The 23,155-nt window shown below is 39.9% G+C and overlaps 1 protein-coding gene across 1 annotated transcript in view; it reads right to left on the bottom strand.

Moving 5' to 3' along the window:
- Window positions 1–23,155, bottom strand: part of LOC122480807 (TLC domain-containing protein 4-like) — a 72,105-nt gene that overhangs the window by 44,149 nt on the left and 4,801 nt on the right. Inside the window, exons 2-3 of the mRNA XM_043575630.1 lie at window positions 5,749–5,914; window positions 947–1,036 (exon numbers count right to left, since the gene is read on the bottom strand). Of these exons, the coding sequence (XP_043431565.1) occupies window positions 947–1,036; window positions 5,749–5,903 (245 nt within the window). The 5' untranslated portion in view covers window positions 5,904–5,914. The remainder of the gene's footprint in view (window positions 1–946; window positions 1,037–5,748; window positions 5,915–23,155) is intronic.

The raw sequence follows: 23,155 nt of genomic DNA, 5'->3' as shown, positions 1-23,155 counted from the left end.
AATCAAACCTTTGTCATAAAATTCATCTCCCAAAAGAACTGGTTCTGTTGACAACCATATTACTCTAATAAAATTATGAAAAAAAACCTTAGAAACTGTTTAGGTAGATTACATAAAAAACCTCATCATGGAATTAAATTCACTAAGTTGATTCACTGAAAAATACCTTCCCGATGAAAATTTACCAATACTGGTACTATCCTGATGGGCATAATTCCATATTTATTAAAATGACATCGTTGCAGTCAAACAAATAGTCAAAAGTTATATCGTCCCACATCCCCCAGAGCCCCACATCTACTGCATCCCTATGCAGGGCTTTCTCAAAACATACCTCACCTCTCAAACCAAGCTGAATTAAGCCCTCTCCTATAATTCTAGGGAACAGTTTTCAGTATCTCTGCCATTGCAACAACATTTCATTTTTTCAAAAAGAATCACCTTACAAATTATCCTATTATGGCTGAACACAGTTATTATTAGTGCTTCAAATCTTCTCGTGTGGTACTAAAGTCCTCTCACATGGATATGAATGATTCTCATTGTTATACCTTTGATATCAAATGATGGGTTAAACACAAAACTGAGTCTTCAGTAGATATTATCCAAGTTGACTATCCTATCTCAATAGGAACTCATTTTTTGCTCAGAACAGTGGTAACAACAACTTGGTTTTACTAAGTCAGTATAAATGTTTACATCGTTATCATCACATTCTCCGTCTTGGGTAACAATTGCAATGCTAGTGCAAAGTGGCCTTCATTATTTGTATTCAAATCTAAAATAAATCATTTTATTGCACCTCGCTAAAATAAGTCTGAGCACAAGCATTTTAATAAACCATGCACCATCAATACATTTTCCGTTTTAAAGTAAGAAATGTTCTTATTAATAATTAATATCAAAACATGAATCAAATGGACTATATTGGAAAGAAACAGCTTACCAAAGTGGATCAGCTTTTGCAGCCTCATCAAAAAAGAAAATGTAGAGGGCAAAAATCCCAGCCACCAAAGAATGGCATGTAGATACTACCCTGAAAAAAAACAAAATACATACAAAGATTTTAGATTCTTTGCAATAAACTTTAATTCTGGCAAAGACATTTAACATTTGAAGATGTGAAATCTGGAAGCATTTACGTATACGAATGGAGTAGCTCTAAAAGCATAACAAAATTGTCACTTGGAAATCCAAGGGCTACAACTTTACTTTGGAATTAATAACGAGAAGGTTGCCCAGGTCTACAGTTTTCTGCTAGAAGACTGTGGAATCACTTATTCGTTAAAAGTTCCAAACTGGAAGCATATCTGATGATGCAGCTGACAGAGTTTTGTGCAGACAGACGGCAACTGGTGAGCCCACTACCTGGCACCTGACTCCAAGCTCCATCACTAACAGCACTGCTGTGCCATTAGTTTCCCATTCCAATCAGTTAGGAATAACTTCCAAACCTACTGGCCTTAACCAATTCCATATCCTTGAATCAGGGTTCGAATGGATCATGAAATGAAAACTTACTACCTTGGAGATTTCAGTGTCAAATGCACATTCACATGCATTGCTGCACTTGATTCCTGTAACCAATTCATGAGGAAGCTAGAGCAGCTATTATTAGTCTCTTTTTGTCATTATTATGAAACCACTTCTAAACAGAAAAATTGAGGACCATGAATTTATACAGAAAATCTATTTTTAAAAGACATGCTCAAGCGAAGCAAAATGTTCACGAAATCCAGGCTGAATTTTCTTGTATAGAAGGAGAAAGGTTTAGATGAAAAACATGTTTCTACAAAGAAATCTTGCTAATAATTTAATGGTTCAACCAATACCCAAGCTCTCGGATTTGCTAAAGAACTGTACACAGGATGCAATATATTTATTCACATAATGAAAATGTTGACAAGTAATGAAGATTCTTTTCTCTTCGTTAAAGGACAAAGGAATGACAAAACTTTCTCTTTAGAAATTAATGGGGCACAATAAACTTCTGTCTAAAATATGACCCCAATTCTTTAACAGTGAAATATATCAACTAATAGGGGTCCCTGGATGGCTCCGTCGGTTAAGCATCCGACTTCCGCTCAGGTCATGATCTCTCATTTCGGGAGTCTGAGCCCCGCATCGGACTCTGTGCTGACAGCTCAGAGCCTGGAACCTGCTTCGGATTCTGTCTCCCTCTCTCTGCCTCTCCTCCACTCAAGCTCTGTCTCTGTCTCTCTCTCAAAAATAAACATTAAAATATATATATATAAACTTAAAATATATAACATAAACATAAAATACATAAAAACATATAACATAAACATAAAACATATAAACATAAAAATATATATTAACTAACATAAAGCTTGATATTAGAAAATTTTACTGTAACTTGAAAAATCAATATCCTCGATCTAATAAATGATGTGTTCCTAAATAGATATATCATGTTAAATCAAATCATATTTAAATGCTCAAAAATCCTCACTAATTTAAAGGCACTTTGTAATACCAAAGGATCATTTTGAAGTGTGAATAATTAACCCCGTTTATCTGGTTTACAAGTCTGGAATTTTCACGCCAAACACACCTATATACTGAACATAGCAGTCTAAGGATTTAAGGTCCTTTATGTCAAATAAAACACTCCATTTAAATAATCATACAACCAGCATTCTACTGCCATTCAAAAATTCTACGAAAGGAGAAACCACAACTTCTTACTAACTTGCTCTAGTGTTTAGTAAACTTAGATCAGAATGTTTCCCCTTGGAAAAATGACAGCTTTTTGTTCCTGATACTTAGTCCTCAAATTCCCTTTTGTGTTGAAATGTTACATGGTAAATGGGAAGGATTAAAAAGGCTTAGCTGATTGAAATGGCATATAATTCATGAGAGAAAAGTTAAAACTTAACTTGGGTCAAACAACCTCCCCCTACAATGAGCAGAAAAAGAAAAAACCCTGTGCTTACATACTGCACGCTGCATTAAAAATCTATTCATTCAGAAACTTCTGTTAATAAACATTTCAGTGTAATCTTTTTTTTTTTTTAATTTTGTTTTCAACGTTTTTATTTATTTTTGGGACAGAGAGAGACAGAGCATGAACGGGCGAGGGGCAGAGAGAGAGGGAGACACAGAATCGGAAACAGGCTCCAGGCTCTGAGCCATCAGCCCAGAGCCCGACGCGGGGCTCGAACTCACAGACCGCGAGATCGTGACCTGGCTGAAGTCGGACGCTTAACCGACTGCGCCACCCAGGCGCCCCTCAGTGTAATCTTTAAAATCAGATTCCTGGTAAAGCAAGATGTAGATTCCTCACTATCTAAAATGAAACACCAAGATTCTACCCAAAAGAACATACTTTTTTTTCAAAGAAGGTTAAAAAGAAATGTTTATGCTAATGAAAAGGCAGTGAAATAATGACCACCGTAGAACAGCAATTTAAAGTTACTGACTTAATCATTCACAAGTATTAAGAATATTGCCAAGAGAAATTATTTAGCTCAAACAGATAAGAGTTAAAAATTAGAGAAGTAGATTTCAAAATTAGGAGTATTCAACACAATTGGGCTTTCTATACCATAGGAAAACAAGTGGATATAAGAAAATGTTTTTTAATTATAAGATATAAATAATACCTACAGGTATGCTTTTTTCCAGAAAAAGCAACAATGAATTATAGCAATTTATCACTTATAATTAATTAAACTGTTATCCCTCGGGTGTGAATTTTCTGGGGTTTTTTTCCCTCCTTTTGCTACTGTACGGCTTAGACAACTAGTTGTTCAGAAACTTTCCTGATTATTAGTAAGAATTATGTGAGCTATATTGATCTTGGTGTTTTAAGACTAGAAGCTGAATTTCAAGACATATACATGTACTTTACACAAAAAGCAGCCAATTTTTTTTCTTTCTTTGCACTCTACCTCACAGCTTAAGTCTCATGTAAACCAAGCTGGAGTGGGAACAGGAGTAAATATGATAGAGAAAGAGAGAGAAGAGAACATCATTTGAGTAGGGTAATGAATCTTCTATAATCCTAGACTCCTTTTCAAATAGGAACTTGGTTTCCCAAATGGTGATTCCGTGCATCATAGAATGGCAGCGATAAGACTGAATAATGCAAAGTATTTTTCAATTTCGTCTCATTTTCATCTTTCCCCTCTCTCTGTACCATCCCTATTTCTTTGGCCTGCTGCTCTCCAAGATTCAAATGCCCTTACCTACCCTAACCATGGTGAAAAGGAAATGAAAAACAGTTCAAAATTGACTCTCAGCAAATCTGGTCTCCTAACCCAGTCACTGGCCCCTTCCTTCTCTCTCCCTATTCTCCACCTATCTCCAGGTTAGAAAGGGTTTTTAAAAATAATGGTTAGTATCTTTTGTATCCCACATTTTAACAGCAGCTTCGCACTATTCTTAAGACAAAACAAAAATCCTACTTCTTATTTTTCAAAAATACAGAGAGAAATAATTCTCACTTTTGGGGTAAAAAGAGCTACAGCATGTATGAACTGGACAAATCACTGTAAGATGCAGAAGGAAACTCGAGTCTTAATCCCAGTCTGAGTTATAAAAGTGGATGCCTACAAAACAATTTGGCTCAAAGACAGGGAATTTCTGGTCAAATGTGACCATCCTCAAATAAACACTTCAACTTTGGCAGAAGTTATTCTAAAAGGAAAATTCAGTGAGAAATCATTATAGCGATTTTAGAGACCTGCTGAATTCATTTTACAGTTAGCATCAACTTCAAGTAAGTAACAACAAAAGAATATACCCATAGTTGCTCCAATGCACTGCAGTTTGCAAATGCCCGGTGGTTTGGGGGCGAAATGCTCCAAAGCACATGAAGCACTCATCAGAGTCATTTTGTGTTTGACATATCGTGAAAGATTAATGAGTTGCACTCACACAAAAACTGTAAACCAACGAATTAAAACTCCTGCAGATTTCTATCACTTACATGTACTACTCATTTTCCCTTTATTCTTTGTTTAAAAAAATCTAAAAAGCAATTTTTATTTTAGCAAAAGAGTCGATTCTGGTCTCTGAATTATAATGAAAAGTTCATTAAAAGAGAGATACAGATGTGCTAACCATACACCATGTTCTTTGGTGAGTAGCATAACTTCCCCCAGTCTGGCTAAGCCAGCCAACACTATATATAGGCTACTCACAGCCCTAACTAACGTTTATTTATGTTATCATTTCCAAAGACATGTGTTTGTTCTCATAAATGTTTCAGAGAAGAATGTAAAACAGGACTCTTCTGCAATCAGCTGAAGCCTACTTAACCTTCCCACACTTCCCCAGAAAGTTCAATTTTTCCCAACATCTTTCAATATAAGAATTTTTAGAATTTTCTCATACAAGATCTATCTACTTACTTTCCTTTTATTTATTCCCAAGGTCAAATTAAAAAAAAATCTTACCGTAGGGGTGCCTGAATGGCTCAGTCAGTCAAATGTCCCACTCCTGATATTGGCTAAGGTTACAACTCACAGTTCCTGAGTTCGAGGCCCAAGTCGGGCTCTACGGCAGCACAAAGCCTGCTTGGGATTCTCTCACCCTCCCTCTCTGCCCCCCTCCCACTCAACTGCGTGCTCTCTCTCTCAAAATAAAAAATAAACTTAAAAAAAAAAAATCTGACCTTAAATTTTGTTAGATCTTAAATGAAAGATTTTTTGGAAATATTTTAAATGATTTTATTTCATAAAACTCACTTTTTAAAATCAATTACATTTTCATATGCTTTACCTTGAGTTCCATTCAATCTTCTTTTCAAAGCTGAGACTATTAAAACCTGGAGAAACTTTTGCTGAAAACCAGTAACTTATAAAGTGGAAAAGAAGCTGAAAGGTGAAAAAGCTGGTAAAAACAGTGCTGAAGATCAGTTTGGTGTTGGTATCCATATTTCTTCAACCTGTTAAGAGAAATGATGGCTATAAATTGCTTTAAATTGCTCATAATAAATCTACATTAATTTTTAATTTTAAAAGAGTATGTGGTTATATTTTTAGTAATTTATTTTAATTTAGCACAAATCTAAGAATACAAAGAAACTAAAAGACTTTTAAGTCTTTACCAGCTATTTGTCATGTATCTTATATCTGTATTAAAATAAAAAAGGGGAAAAATCGGTTATCTTAAATATTTCACTCTTACAAATCTCAGGTGGCAAATTTAATAGCATGATATTCAAAATTATCTAAGTCTTAGTGTTTAACATTAACAGGAAATTTCAAGTACTATAACTGAAGGTATTCTTTTAGTAATATTAATTTTTAATTAAACTTAGGACAAATCACCTGATTTCTCTATGCCTCTATTTCCTCATCTATAAAATGAGTTCATTAGATAATTTCTAGGAAACAAGCCAAAAATCATAATAAAACTAAGATTATCTGCAACAGCAAAACAAAAAATAATTATGTTATAAAAACTAATTGTACAGTGAGACAAAAAACATTTAAACCAAAATTAAAATCTTAAGAAGAATAATACCATCTGGTTCTTTTCTACTTAAATTAGTATTTTACTTTTAAAAATAATTCTGCAATCACACACATCCTTGGACCAAAAATCCTCCATGACTTTTTATCTTTATAATAAAAGATTTTTATAAAAGCATTTCAGGTTTTAAGGGTAGAGTTAGCAGAAAGAATATGCATATATACACATTCAAAGTATGTTTCCTTTCTCATTGAACTGAACTTTATTTGTCTCCTAAAAATCTTAGGAACATTCAGACCAAAAGAAAGACACTAAAGCATTTACTCATATCTAGCAAATATAGCATTTCTAGAAATGGCTCCATCTTTGATAGAGCTGACCCTCAAATAAAAAGGAAATGAATCAATACATATTCCCAGCTGCCTAATGTGAAGAAATAAAGTCACCTCGTGGAGCCAATTCACTAGAGAAAAACCAAGTCATTGACTGCACTAGCAATAACCCCACTTCATTCCCTTCCAACCAGGACCTTGTAATAAGAATCAGGCTCCCACAGGGCCCCTTCTGACAGAACTCATGTGTCTGTAATGAGTTCTTTCCCCATTCTTTCTTTCTGGTGTGTGTGCTCAGTGAAAATATTGATAATACCATTCTTCTGCAGGAGGTTCCATTAACTTTATTGCTCATTTACTTTTTTTTTAATTCAACATGTGTTTTGGGGTATTAAATTTTTTAATTTGTGATCTTTTAGCCTATTAACCAAATAATACATAAAAGTAAGTTTTGTGCATAAATTAAACATCATTATAATTCACTAAGTGAGATGTAAAAGGCAAAATGGTTTTCTAAGATTAAAGCAAATGGGGGCCAGGTGGACAGATAAATGAAGAAAATGAAGCCACTAACCAGAAAAGAGTGGACAGTCTAATCTTAAATGTGAGGATGGTTTGCCCTGAAGGGTTCTTTCTACACATTTCCTACGAGTCCTGGAGGGTGCTGGATGTGAGCTACTCATTCACTTTTGTTAAAATTCAACGTATATAATGAGCATTTATTTCATTAATGTTTGCTAAAATGTGTATTACAAAACATAGTATTACACATTATCCATTTTATGAACTGTTGGTGTAATCAATACATTACAAAACAAAAGCACTCTAACAACTCACCATTAAGAAATTCTCCCATTCCTGGCACAAAAACAGACACATAGACCAATGGAATAGAATAGAAACCCCAGAACTAGACCCACAAACGTATAGCCAACTCATCTTTGACAAAGCAGGAAAGAACATCCAATGGAAAAAAGACAGCCTCTTTAACAAATGGTGCTGGGAGAACTGGACAGCAACATGCAGAAGGTTGAAACTAGACCACTTTCTCACACCATTCACAAAAATAAACTCAAAATGGATAAAGGACCTAAATGTGAGACAGGAAACCATCAAAACCTTAGAGGAGAAAGCAGGAAAAGACCTCTCTGACTTCAGCCGTAGCAATCTCTTACTCGACACATCCCCAAAGGCAAGGGAATTAAAAGCAAAAGGGAATTACTGGGACCTTATGAAGATAATAAGCTTCTGCACAGCAAAGGAAACAACCAACAAAACTAAAAGGCAACCAACGGAATGGGAAAAGATATTCGCAAATGACATATCGGACAAAGGGCTAGTATCCAAAATCTATAAAGAGCTCACCAAACTCCACACCCGAAAAACAAATAACCCAGTGAAGAAATGGGCAGAAAACATGAATAGACACTTCTCTAAAGAAGACATCCGGATGGCCAACAGGCACATGAAAAGATGTTCAGCGTCGCTCCTCATCAGGGAAATACAAATCAAAACCACACTCAGGTATCACCTCGCGCCAGTCAGAGTGGCCAAAATGAACAAATCAGGAGACTATAGATGCTGGAGAGGATGTGGAGAAACGGGAACCCTCTTGCACTGTTGGTGGGAATGCAAACTGGTGCAGCCGCTCTGGAAAGCAGTGTGGAGGTTCCTCAGAAAATTAAAAATAGACCTACCCTATGACCCAGCAATAGCACTGCTAGGAATTTATCCAAGGGATACAGGAGTACTGATGCATAGGGCCACTTGTACCCCAATGTTTATAGCAGCACTCTCAACAATAGCCAAATTATGGAAAGAGCCTAAATGTCCATCAACTGATGAATGGATAAAGAAATTGTGGTTTATATACACAATGGAATATTAGGTGGCAATGAGAAAAAATGAAATATGGCCTTTTGTAGCAACGTGGATGGAACTGGAAAGTGTGATGCTAAGTGAAATAAGCCATACAGAGAAAGACAGATACCATATGGTTTCACTCTTATGTGGATCCTGAGAAACTTAACAGGAACCCATGGGGGAGGGGAAGGGAAAAAAAAAAAAAGAGGTTAGAATGGGAGAGAGCCAAAGCATAAGAGACTGTTAAAAACTGAGAACAAACTGAGGGTTGATGGGGGGTGGGAGGGAGGAGAGGGTGGGTGATGGGTATTGAGGAGGGCACCTTTTGGGATGAGCACTGGGTGTTGTATGGAAACCAATTTGTCAATAAATTTCATTTAAAAAATAGACATAAAAAATTATTAGAATAAACTGGAACTATAGTGCTCAAAAAAAAAAAAAAAAAAGAAATTCCCCCATTCCTAAAACACCTAGTTTTTATTAAGTCTTTGTTATACTGGCTACTTTATATTTTTAACAGATTTCCTTTCACTTAACTGGGGTCTTTGAGGGACATGTTGAGAGTCTCCCTTCACAAAAACATTTCATTTAAAACTAAAGAGCTCCATATAGTCCAGTTGTGGCTTCTATTAAAGGCTCAACAGACAGAAGCTAATTAAATTGTTCTACTCTCAGCTTTGCTTCTTATTAAGCAGCTGCTTGCTTCATTAGTCATGCCAAATCAAGGACAAATCTTGTGATTTTTTTTTATAAATTTCCCCCAGAAAACCAAGGCTTCTGGTAGAAAGCAAGTACCTCTGTTCATTCACCAAATCAGGCAAGAGAAGGAGGAAAATGGACAAGGCCAAACAACACTAATTACTGACATAGATTAAGAACTTTTGAGAGTTTGGAGATTATTGAGTAGAAGAATACACAGTAAAAGGAGAAAAGTATTAGACCTGGTTCCTAAACCTCTACATGTGGCTAGGAGCTGGTAGAAAGTGGGGATTCTAGGCTAGGAAGGAACAGCCAGAACAGGAAGTGGGAAATATTTCTGTGGCAATTTACAAGGGGAGTGTCTAGACATGAACTTTACAATGTAATTAGCCCATCTTGATTCACACCAGAGAAACTCTTCCAGAGGCCTCCAGAATGCAATGATGTTTGAACATTTTCTCCCAAGACGGTTTCCGTAAGCTTCCATTCAAGCTGGTTTCTTAGAAGAAAAACATGAGAAGGTTTGAAGTACATCTCTTTGCCGTCAGCTTATACGAGCCCCCTCCAGCAGGACTCCCAGAGGCAGGGTCACCGGAAAAAGCGCAGCCAAACCGACTCAGCCCTCACTTCAGCCAACAGTTCATTAGACATCTGTCACATGCCCACCAGCCAACTCCTGTGCCAGGTCTCGAATACAAAAAGGGACACGCTTATAGGCCAGTAGGGAAGCAAAGAAACTGATCACTAGCACATAAAGTGCCAAGCTCAGGTGCTAAGGGAGTATTCCCCACTTTCCGTGAAATAAATACCCAACAGAGAGGACACGTAAACAGTGAGGAAATATTGGAAGGTATTTAGTGCAAACCAACAGGACATCTTCTCTTCTGTTAAAGTCCCAACAAGACTCTTTAAGGCTGAAGTGCAAGACTCAGTTCCGCCAGCTGAATCTAGAACTACCGACCTGGAAACACAATGATTACTCTCACTTCCCATGTTCCTTATTCTCTTGTAATACAAGGGCTTCCCTAGGAAGTATGCCACTTCCAGACACATGCAGAACTGCACTCCTTCCCATTCTGACACAGCATGAACCACTGCGATAGTGATCAGCAGTAAAAATGTTAAAGAGGAAAAGGTCTTGTGTGGTTGTCTTTAAGGGCAGCAAGGAAGGGGGAAGCTGGGAAGAATGCTTCCTTGTGTTTAGCATTCCTTTTCCCGTCCTTCCTAAGTTCCCTTTCCTATTTGCCACATTGATTCCAAACACTCACTGGACTTAAATCTTCAGTTCTCTCTCTCTTATAATAGATATGGTTCCTTCGCATTTCACCAAAAAGTGGAGGCTGTCAAGCATGAACTCCCTCAAGTGTTGAAATGTCTACCTCCCCTGCCCCAACCCAGAACTTCTTCTTTGCACTCTATAGGCTCTGCCTGGGTATATGACCCAAATCTTTAACGTAGCTTCTGTTGTGTGCAACCAAACCTCACCATCCCCCAGCATACTAGTCCTGGATGATCACCTTCCCTCTGGATGGCTCCTTAGGGGCATCTTGGAGGCCCCATGGGCTCTACATGACTCAAGCTGAACTTAATCCCAAACCAGTACTTCTCCCAGAGTACCACAGCTCAGAGAATGGTGCTATCCACCACACTTTCCCATCTTCCAATCTAGAATAGCTCAGTCACTCTGGTCCCCTTCCTATCCCTTATTCCCACAATTAACTGACTGTCAAATCCTGGCAGAATGAAGAATACCAAATGAAGGATAACTTGATTCCAGGAGAGTTCTGAAAGTTCCTCTTGAAAGCTTTATGAATAATATGAAGAAATGTGGCTGGAAAACAAAATTAGGTAAATCCAGAGGTAGCTGAAAAAGTAGAAGCAGCCTGCGGATCAATGAGCTAAAATAAACTTGAGAAATACATTCTAATATCCTATAAGGTTCTCTCTTTTTGGTTTGTATTAGTAACATTTTTACAAATATTTATATGATACTCAACCTGCACATAATGCAGAGCTGGGAAGGATAGCTAATGTAATGGGTTAACAGAATCAGGTTCCTAAATTCTCTTCATAAGCGGAAATAGTGAGTCCCAATCAAAAAGAAAAAGTATAACAGGAATAAATTGTCCAACGGCAATGCCTAAGTATAGGACTTAACATATTGGCTACATCTCTCTCTCTCTCTCTCTCTCTCTCTCTCTCTGACACACACACACACACACACACACACACACACACACACACAGTGGAAGCCTCAGCAGTTGAAGATACACAAACCTATGAGAGATGATAATGTAATGAAGATACTAATAACAAAAAACAAACTTCAGGCTCAGGTAGTTAGCATAAAAATGTACCTTTGGATCAAGACACTTACCAGTCCCACTTTACTCTGAATTAATCACAAACCATTGGGAACAAGATTACTTAGAAAGGACTCAAGAGCATCCTTCAAACATCTTCATTGTCGTGTAAAAAAGTAAAAGATGGAACTTATTCTGCATTACTCAAAAAGGCACAAATGGGCAAAAATTACAGGGAGAGGAGAGTTCAGCTTAATTCAAGGAAGAACCTTCTAACAATTTAGAGGTGCCTGGGCATCCATCACGGAAGAGATAAAAGGACATGGGGTGGGGGTGGGGGGAGAGATGTTGAGCCCAAGTCTAGTCTTCAGAGAGCTCTCAAAGATTCTGGGATTCTAGGACTGAACTGAACTTTGGTATCTAAAAAGACAATTTTGCATTAAATACTACATAAGCTTCTAACAGTCCATCATTTAGATTTTTAAAAATCACAACTACATCTGTAGGAAAACATTAAGTACACGTAACATGATGGGACAAACACAGGCTCAGTCGTGGTTTTGGGATTGAACCTTATTCCACTGCTTGCTGTGTGACCCGGGACAGATTTCTAAATTTGCCTTATCTGGCCCTCAGTTTCCTGCACAATGGAGGTAACAGCAGTCCTAACCTGGTACAGCTGTCCTAAGGCACAAACCACATGTGTGCTAAATACTTAGAACAGTACTCAGCATATAGCAGACACGAAGTTTCTGCTTCCACCGTCATCCATCCCCGGCAGCAAGATGGCATGCAGTTTCTGGGTCTGTTACCACTCCAGCCAAGGGTAACAAGACCAGTGTCTGGCCACTAGCCCTAGGCCCCTAACTCATCCCTGTTTACATCAGTCAACACACACCCATGCAGGCAGACCCCACTGCAGAAATCTATCCTCTACCTCTGTCATGCTCCAAAGTTCCTTCCCGGCAGCCACCTGACCCAGTCCCTCTCTCCCTCCACCTCTCCAACCTGTCCACTAAACCCCCTGGGGCTGCTGCTCCCCACACATATCCCCTGCCTCTCCTCCACATGCTCCGAAGACACTCCTCCTCCCCAGCAGCCCCTCTCAGGGAGCGGATGCCTTAGTCTCCCACACTTCAGAGTCAGGAGGCCAGCCTATATACTCTTTGCTCCTTGTGGTCTCCTTCAGGCCCTACTCCTCCATCCCCCTGCTCCCTGGAAACACCCAGAGTGTTTTGGTCCTACTATTCAGTAATGCCTCCTCTCCCCCTCCTCAGTGTTATATTCTGACCTCCTGAACATTTCCTTCCATTCGGGGACTTTGGTCTCAGTTCACTGATCTCCTCCAGCCCTGATATCAATCTGAGTGACTTCTTACTATGTAGGAGGCCAAGATTTCCTTAACAACTCAGTCCTTCTTTATCAGAAATGGCACCTCTTCCATGCCACCTCAACCAATCAGGGACCTTTATTGTCCCTTACTCATTGTTTATCTGCCTCAGAAACAGCATTTCAAGTATTCCCCTGTTGACTTTTCCTTCAGGTGTGCTCAGTATTACAACATTCTCAAGACTACTTGACCTCTTTGCTTGTTCCTAATGCATTAGTCCTTTCCTCTGTTTTATTTCCCTCTTTCATCAGCTTAGATCCTAGAGACCATCATTTCAGTAATACTCTTACTAACACCCCACATTCCCTTTCCACTGCCAAGAGCTGGCAAAACTCCAACCCCAGAGCTGCTCAACTATTTACTCAGTGATGAGTCCTAAACAATCAGAGCGCTGTTGGGAAATGTCACATACCCGCAGAGATTGAGGCTGGTGAGTGAGGAATGACAGTGGGATCAAACAACCCTCAAGGCTGCACAGTGCTCCCACGCACTGCCTAGGCCAACCAATCCTTTCCCACTCCACAAATGATTTTCTAAATCATCTCTACTTTTCAAACCTCTAACCATCCACCCCCATTCTTAACAGATAACCCCCATCTGACTTCACACACACACACACACACACACACACACACACACACAGAAGCCAACATATGAAAACACTACCTGCACACAAACTACCTGCACCTTCACCCATCTGTCCTTCCACCTCAAGGCAAGCTCTCTAACCCGTGCACTTTGAATCCATCCTTTCTGGCTGCCTTGGGAGTCTTCTGCTCCCCATTACCCTTTATTCTCTGCAACTTGATCTTTCTATTGGCTACTCCCGAGTTAACTCTCAAACTTCTTCAGCTCTCAGGTCAACCCTCACTTCCTCAGAGAAGCCTTCTCCAAGCTCCAGCACCAGATCAGCCCCCCTCCCCTCATCTGCTCTCAGAGTGCCAAGTCCCTCACCTTTACAGCTGCAATTTATTTTTAAAAATTTGTTTTTAACTTGAGTATAGTTGACACACAATGTTATATTAGTTTATGTGCACAACATAGCAATTCAACAATTCTGTATGTTACAGCAGGCTCACCACAGGCATAGCTACCATCTGTCACCATAGGACATTACTGCAGTACCACTGACTATATTCCCTACACCGTGCCCTCCATCCCTGTGACTTATTCCTTAACTGGAAACTTGTGTCTCCCTCTCCCCTTTCCCCATTTTGCCTACTCCCCACCACCCTCCCCTCTAGCAACCATCAGTTTGGTCTCTGTATTTATAGATCTGATTCTATTTGTTTGCTTGTATATTAATCTGGTTTTTTTTAGGTTCCGCATGAGTGAGATCATATGGTATTTGTCTCTGTCAGATGTAGCTGCAATTTCAATGAATGTCTCCTTCCCCCAGAGAAATGTGAGCCCCATAAAGGTGGGAAACATGAACATTTTCTCCCTCACCACTGCATCCCTATGCCTAGCGCAGGCCTGCCATATAGCATGTGCTCAATAAATGTCTATTAAATAAAATGACAATAACAGATACTCATATTCTTATATGTGCTTTTCATTCTGCTAGTATCTCATCAGCAACAGGTCCCTCATTTTACAGTGTAGTCAGAACATTGGGAAAACCTGAGAACATATTTCCTTCAAAAGGAAAATCACTTCAAATGTCCAAGAGCAAAAAGTACCCATCAATATTTTTAAAGTGACCTAATACTGAATAAGTGCTTCCGTCCATTTGTACAGCTGTAACAAAATACCACAGACTGGGTGGCTTATAAACAACAGAAATTTATTACTGCCTATAGTTCTGGAGGCTGGAAGTTTGAGATCAGGGTACCAGTATGGTTTGGTGAGGGCCCTCCTCCAGGTCACAGGCTTCACCTGGCAGAAGGGGCAAGGTGGCTCAAGTGGGGTCTCTTACAAGAGGACTGATCCCATTCATGAGGGCTCCACCCTCATGACCTAATCACTTCCCTAAGACCCTGCTGGCTCATACTACCACCTCCTGGGGGTAGGATTTCAACATATGAATTTGCAGGGTGGGGAGGGGAAAACAAACATTTAGGTCATAGCAGTAGCATATATAGTTTGTCTACCCCAAATTCCTTACAACAAATAGTATGTGTTCAAAGGTTTCATAATAATTATCATCTGCACTGTATTTTCATACTCTTACCAACTACAGAAGTACTTACTGATTTATCTACCATGTCAGTAAGCCTAACATGTGAAAGTGTTTTAAAAGTGTCTACTTGCAAACTATAAGCCATTTATTTATTTATTTATTTATTTATTTATTTATTTATTTTTCAACGTTTATTTATTTTTGGGACAGAGAGAGACAGAGCATGAACGGGGGAGGGGCAGAGAGAGAGGGAGACACAGAATCAGAAACAGGCTCCAGGCTCTGAGCCATCAGCCCAGAGCCCGACGCGGGGCTCGAACTCACGGACCGCGAGATCGTGACCTGGCTGAAGTCGGACGCTCAACCGACTACGCCACCCAGGCACCCCACTATAAGCCATTTTTAAATGAACGCATGACTGCAGAAGATGAGACATTTACCAAACCAAACAAAAACTCTTTCAAAAAAGCCATACCAGCACCTCACCTATTCATTCTGGTTTCTGTTTGCATTTACATTTGGGGAAATGCTTATCTAAGTGCTTGTGAAATGTTAGTAATTAACGGAGACAATAACATCCTCCCCTTAGTAAAAAATAACTAGCACACTACCCACTTTTGTCTTTTTATTCTTGTAAAAACCATTAAACATCTAATCAAATATGTACAAAGCTCTCAACTAACTACAGTTATACTTTTTGTTTTTTATTGTCATTACTGTTATTTTCATTCTACATCAAAAGCTATATGAAAAAAAGTTAGGAAAACTATGTGCAGAAACATTCCACCTCCTTTCATTTCCTGAGTATCAAGTGCCATCAGCATTAGTGTGAAGGTCTACCAGAAGGCAGCTACATAAGAAATCAACCTAACTTCCATAAATCCTCCAATATTCATGGTACTGCTTTTTAAACAGAAGCAATGGGAAGAAAATGAAGACTAAACCAGGAAGGAGTAAGGAACCCTATATTAAAATGATTAAATTACACTCCCTTTCTCAGATATATGTTACTTAAGATTTAACAAGGAACTGCTCATGAGGATAAGAAAAGAATTCTCTATGGCTCTTCCCTGTCACTTAAGATACTAAACTTTGAATAAGGGTATCCTTTATATTTTTCCCATTCCTTCAATCCTTTTTCTTCCAAGAGCATATAACAGAATTCAAATCAAAGAGAAATCGTTCAATTCTCCATGTTACACACCCTGGCAATGGACACCTCCCTGAAATTTTTTTTGGTTTGTTTATAGATTGTCTTAATAACAAAATTTTAAATATTTAAGGTTAAATATTCATACTTTTCTACCTGACCTTTATTTTTCCCACCGTCCTATGTAACAATTACAATCACAGGATGTACAAGCAGGAGGGAGGCTAAAATTCTGTTCCCCAAACTGGCTCTGTAAAAGACCCCCACACTCAGGGGCTGTGGGGTGGCCCCATCTTGCAACAACTTGGAGAACTGTTGTAATAGCTAATTCATATTTCTACAAATCACTTTAGTCCAAGATTTCCCTTTTGTCTCCTTATGCTAGTGCCTTCTAGATCTTTCTCTGACCCTTCTCATTGTTTTTCAAAATTTCATATCCCAGAGCTTCTCCCTGCCCCTCTCACATGTGCTCATACAGTACTTTCTCTGTATGTATTCTTATGCAGACCAGTCAAGAAGATTCTGTAGTCTTCTTTTTAAAGTTTGGTTGTTGTTGGGGGGTTGGGAGGTTGATATTTTTCCACTCAGCCCAGAGTCCCCACCACGGCATTCTGGCACAGCAAGGACGGGTGGGTATCTCCTCCTTAACCCCTCCCTGAGAATTCCTGCTCTTTCAAGAAATAATTTCTCTCCTCTGTTTCCCACAGCACTTGATTAGGTCTCCCTTCTATTACAGGTTTTGTTTGTTTGTTTTGTTTTGTTTAAGAAGGCTTCATGCCCAGCGCAGAGCCCAATGTGAGGCTTGAACTCACAGCCCTGAGATCAAGACCTAAACTGAGATCAAGAGTCAGAAGCTTAGGGGCACCTGGGTGGCTCAGTCGGTTGGGCAACTGACTTTCGCTCAGGTTGTGATCTCACAGTTCGTGAGTTTGAGCCCCATGTCAGGGTCTGTGCTGACAGCTCAGAGCCTGGAGTCTGCTTCAGATTCTGTGCCTCCCTCTCTCTCTGCCCCAACCCACTCACATTCTGTCTCTGTCTCTCTCAAAAATAAATAAGCATTAAAAAAAAAAAAAAAAAAAAAAGAAGAGTCAGAAGCTTAACCGACTGGACAATCCAGGTGCCCCTATTACAGGTATTTTCGATTAGGATTTTAATAAAACATTTATTCTTATTTTCCTAACTTATGCTCATTTATACTTTTTACATATTCTGGCTACTAACTTAAAAATAAATAAAATGAAATCTAATATAGTTAATCTATGTTGTGTCAACTTTTTAAGTTTTTTGTCTTATTTACATTTTTTTATTTCATTTTACACCTACTCTCTGATATGGGATTTGTTTTTTAATGCCTAACAAGAAGTATAAGGGAGTGACAATTGAAAAAAGGCCACCTTCCCCAGCTTTCCCTTCTACTCTGCTGGTTCCCAGCCCCCAATCCACCATAGAATTCTCCCCTTAGAAATTCAGTTCACTTTCTAGGGCCTTAAGCCTGAGAGCACAGATGGCACATTTTATTTACTTGGTAAATGTTTCCTAGCATCTCAACCCACTTAAAAGTTTATTGTAAAGAAGTTTTTGTTTTTCAAACCTAAGAGCTCCAATGGTAGCCATTAGCTTTTGGTTAAACCAGAATGCCTTAAACCAAGAGACAACAGTAATTGGAAGATCACACAAATACAGTATTTGGCACAAATAATAAGGGGTTGAAAATGTGTACAATTGGAGGTGTCACCTTTAAGGAAATCAACATTTCAAATACAACAAACACACTCTCCTACTCTTAGAAGAGGTTAGCGTGTGAGGAGCCCTACAGCTGAAGCAGGTGGTGTCATATCACCTGGGGGACTCAGGAAGAGGAATGAGGTTCTGCAGCCAACCTCTACCCAACTTTGGATGTCCTGATTTCCCTGCAATTCCCTTTCTGGAAGGGAGCCTCTTGGCTTGGGATATCTCTTGGGTTCCTGCCAACACTGTGAAATCAAGGAAAAGCTGGACAGAGCACGATTTTTCAAAATATGTTTTGTTCCTTTTCTAAAGGAATCACTGCCAAGCAAGCTGGGAAATCAGAACCTAGGAGAGAGGGAGGTCCGTCCCACCTTCAAATTGTTGATCCAATTCCCCCTGAGAGAGTCTCTGGGATGCAGGGAAGTGGCTGAGGTAGAACAAAGCCTGCCTGCCTTCTATGTTTCTCTCTGTTTGCCTGCTCTATACAGGAATCAGAGACAATATTAACTGCGTTAGAGGAGCTGAAGAACAATTGAGCAAATCTCCCACCTGTTGAGTCTTAAAATGCATTTCATTCAACTAGAGAGAGACCTAGAATCAAATCCTAGTCCCAGGATTTATCAAGTTGCCATGGGCAAGAAGAATATGACCTTTCTAACTTGCAAGTCCGATGAAAGGGAGTAAGAACGCCTACAGTGCAGGAGGGTTGTCTGGCTTACGTGAGATGAAATCAATGCACCAGGCACAGTGCTCGACACACGTAGATACTTGTGATAATTCCTCAGTAGTGTGACATTGCCACCCCTGTCACCCAGAAGTAAGAGTTTATGTCTCTGCCCCCATGAATCTGGGCTGACCTTGCCATCTGCTGACACGCAATCGGTAGGAGAGAGGCTGTGAGGTTTCTGAAGCATAGGTAGGCCTCAAAAGACCTTGCAGCATCTGCCTTTTGCTCTCTTGAGCACTGCTCTAAACCTGCCATGTGAAGAAACCGGTCTAGTCTATTGGAGCATGAGACCACCTGGAGAACCCAGACGCCCAGCTGATAGACAACACTCAGTACGGGCTCCCAGCCTCACTAGCAAGCCTGTTTCCATCTTCCAGCCCAACGGACCCTCCAGCTGAATACTGCCATACGAATGAGCCTAGAAGCGTCAGGGTAACTGCCTGGCCACCCACAGAGTCACAACAAATAAGAAATCATTGTTGTAAACCACTAGGTTCCGGGGTGGTTATTCAGGAATACATCAAAACACCACTCAATAAAGGATAGCACTTATTATCACCACCTTTTCCTAACCAAGAAATGTTACACCCATCTCTCAAATGATAGATATTTGGTATCTGAAGCTGTGTCATCGTTTCCCTCTCCTTTTTCACCTTTGGCTTAGGAGCCCGGCAGCTTACCTTCACCTCTAATCTGATTGGGCGGTGTAGTGGCTTAAATGAGAAGACAGCCAAGGAGTTTCTAAATTTTCTAGGTGAATTTTCATGCTGGTCCCTAAGGGCCACTTAACACCCTTACTAAGGTACTTTGAGAGCGGTTTCTCTTCTGACCTCTTCCCATAGATTGCCTTTGCCAAATGCACTGTTTCCCAATACATGTGGCACTTAGCAGCCTGATTCAGTATCTGGTTTGACACTTAATCAGGCAGCCAAAAAAATCTGAACACACAGACACGTTTCTCTGAAACACTTCACAAGCTAAGAGGTGATGTGCAAATCAGTCACACGTTGCTCTGGGTGACCTCAAGGTTAACACTGACAAACATACAAACCTCACGTTTAACTTTAGGGTAAGTCCTGTTAAAGTACCTCAGCTTGACCGACAGACTTGGTAACAAAGAACTGTCCTGGGACGATGTTCTGAGGCAAGACTTAAGTGGATGTGGTCATGGAAACGCAGACCCAGGTGGCTCATGAGAGTGGAACTTTCCCAGCTTCACAAAACAGGGTCACACTGCCCCAATCTGTAGACCTCTGAGTCTTGCTAATACTCTCCCATGCTACCACCTAGTAATAACTGAAAGCTTGGAGATGCTCTCAAGATTTCTTGGAATGATGGCTCTGGGCCTTCTCACTTGCAGAGCTCCTCAGTGTCAACACATACCATCCTTCCTGCATGGACCAACTGCAGACTTGGGCATGTGTGTTTTTAAGAGGAAAATATCTTGTTCATTGTTACAGTCCCAATACATTAATGCCATTTAAACATAATCCTCACTTCTGGGAGGTGGGTGAGGGGCAGGGGTTAAATAGGTGATGGGGATAGAGAAGTGCGCTTGTCTTGATGAGCACTGGGTGATGTACAGAAGCGCTGAATCAGTAAATTGCACACCTGAAACTAACATTATACTGTATGTCAACTGGAATTTAAATAGAAACTATAACAATGGGGGCGCCTGGGTGGCTCAGTCAGTTGGGCATCCGACTTCGTTTCAGGTCCTGATCTCATGGTTTGTGAGTTCGAGCCCCATGTCGGGCTCTGTGCTGACAGCTCAAAGCCTGGAGCCTCCTGCTTCGGATTCTCTGTCTCCCCCTCTCCCTGCCCCTCCCCCACTTATGCCCTGTCTCTATCTCTCAATAATGAATAAACTTTAAAAAAAAATTAAAAAAAAAACCATAACAATAAATATCCTCACTTCTTGCTTTGTAAGTTGCAAGGCTAGTAATCTTAGGGAAGTGGGTTCTACTCACAGAAATTCCACTAAGATTATATATCCTGTTCTACCTTGTAGAAAACAAGGTCTAAGAATAATACCAGATTGCTACTTTCATTGGTACTCCTAAAGCTCTCTCTGGATTAAACCCATGAACTTACCCCTCACCCTAATGACTCTTACTGAGGAGGGCCAAGGTATGTTACCCCTTGCTAGCAAGGAGGAACAGGACATGAAATGGCATCTTGAAGCAAGGTCACTAGGTTTTGTACAACATTGGGGACATCGTTGAGAATGCTGGCCATTGCATATGCAGTGTTTTCTTGCTGAAAATCCAAAGAAGTTTCTCTCACCTCCCAGAATCAGGAATAGATGGATTTCTCCAATTTGGTTTCTCTTCTGGACACCTTAAACCTTGCTGTGGGCTGTTTGTCTCTTCTTCTAGGCTGCTGCAAAGCCTACAGCCAGAACTTGAAGGTACCCTTACAACCTCACTCATAACTCCATCTTATTTTCTTTTGGCTTATTTTTCTTTCTCATCCTAAATCTACTGTATCTTGTCATATTGTATGGATCTTTGTAAGCCATCCCAGATCACTTTTGGAACAAGGTAGGGTATAAATAAAACTAAAGGCATTATGGGGTGCCTGGGTGGCTCAGTCAGTTAAGCGTCCAACATTGGCTCAGGTCATGATCTCGCAGTTTGTGAGTTCGAGCCCCGCGTCGGGCTCTGTGCTGACAACTCAGAGCCTAGAGCCTGCTTCGGATTCTGTGTCTCCTTCTCTCTCTCTCTCTGCCCCTCCCCCACTTGTGCTCTCTATCAAAAATAAATAAAATGTAAAAAATAATTTAAAAAAAAACTAAAGGAATTATAACCAGTGTTTATGCCTAGCCCCCCCCCTACTTCAGATGGGGAGCTCCTGGAAGCAAGGGCTGTGCATTGCCCCACTATGTGTCTAGCACTCTACTTTTACAGCTGAATATTTGGGGAACTAAATGGTAGAATATGTAAATTTTGATAGCACTGTGTTAACTAGATTATAAAATGAGCAGTATACTGATGATTTCATCTTTTATCATCAAAACAAATGCACAGATGTGTGAAAGGATGCATGTCTAAGGGTGTTTAATACAGCATTCGAAGAAACCCTAAGGTCCAATGATGGGGAAATGATTATACTGGCACAGCCACACCATCACAGCTTACACAGACATTCAAATGCACAAGATGATACAGAAGGGCATTCACCATTCACTATGGAGTGGCGGGGGGGGGGGGGGGGACAAAAGCAGGCTGTGAAATAATACATATTTCATAAATACCTAACTGGATTATTTCGGCATTTGTAGAGAAGAAGGGCTGTGCCCCCAAATTGCTACCTGGCTGTGTTTGGGAGTCAAACCAGAGGAGACAGCAGGTGGAGAAAGGGGAAAGTGTAAACTGTCATTCTCTTCAGTGTTGGCTGTTTTAATGGTTTTTCTTTTTCTTTCTTTTTTAAATGAGCAAGTTTCGCTTTTGTCATTTAAAAATAAAGAACACTGCAGAAAACATGTAGCGACTTGAGGGTTTTTTTAATTTTTTTTTTTAACGTTTATTTATTTTTGAGACAGAGAGAGACAGAGCATGAACGGGGGAGGGTCAGAGAGAGGGAGACACAGAATCTGAAACAGGCTCCAGGCTCTGAGCTGTCAGCACGGAGACCGACGCGGGGCTTGAACTCACGAACCGTGAGATCATGACCTGAGTTGAAGTCGGCCACTTAACCGACTGAGCCACCCAGGCGCCCCATGACCTTAGGTTTTAAAGCATTTGCCAATCCTCAAGATGCCTAACGTCTCGAGGTTTTGGTTAGGAGATCCTAAGCTGGGATACTCCCAACCAGCTGCCCTTCAGTCCAGGCAGCCAGGCCTCCCAGGTGGGCAACTTGGTTCCCCCCCCTTATAGCCTTTATCCTACCCTGGGTTCCTCCACTAAGCAGGTAGGAAATTGGACTGTTTCCTGACATTCACACACGGTTTTAAAATTTGAAAAGGCAACGAATCTTTCTCAATTAGCATACAGCCGAAGTCTTTACAAATCCTTAAAATAGCAGGTAATAAATTAGAAAACATTTAAATTCTTTAACTGTCTCAATGTTTTTGCACGTATTAGAGCAAAACATGTTAATTGAGCAAGACCAGTTTGGGGAATTGTGTCCCTAAAATGTTAACACTTTGTAAAGGAGGATGGGGGGTTAATTGTTCTAAATTTTTCCCTGAATGAAAATTCCTTCTTCCCCATCGCACCAAATAAATATATACCAAATAGAAGTTTTCTCTGTCTTCAAAATGTAATTTTGAAAGGTATTTTTAAGCCTATTTGGAGAAGGTAATTAAATTAACTTGACCAAGATAGATTCTCCATGTCCCCAAAATGTAAAAATTAAATCAAAACCAATGTATTAACCCATCAATGTACAGTTAT

Source organism: Prionailurus bengalensis, chromosome C1, assembly GCF_016509475.1.
Source record: "Prionailurus bengalensis isolate Pbe53 chromosome C1, Fcat_Pben_1.1_paternal_pri, whole genome shotgun sequence".
Lineage (NCBI taxonomy): Eukaryota > Metazoa > Chordata > Mammalia > Carnivora > Felidae > Prionailurus > Prionailurus bengalensis.
The sequence above is the reverse complement of the archived record's forward strand: the minus strand, read 5'-3'. Positions and strand labels throughout refer to the sequence as shown.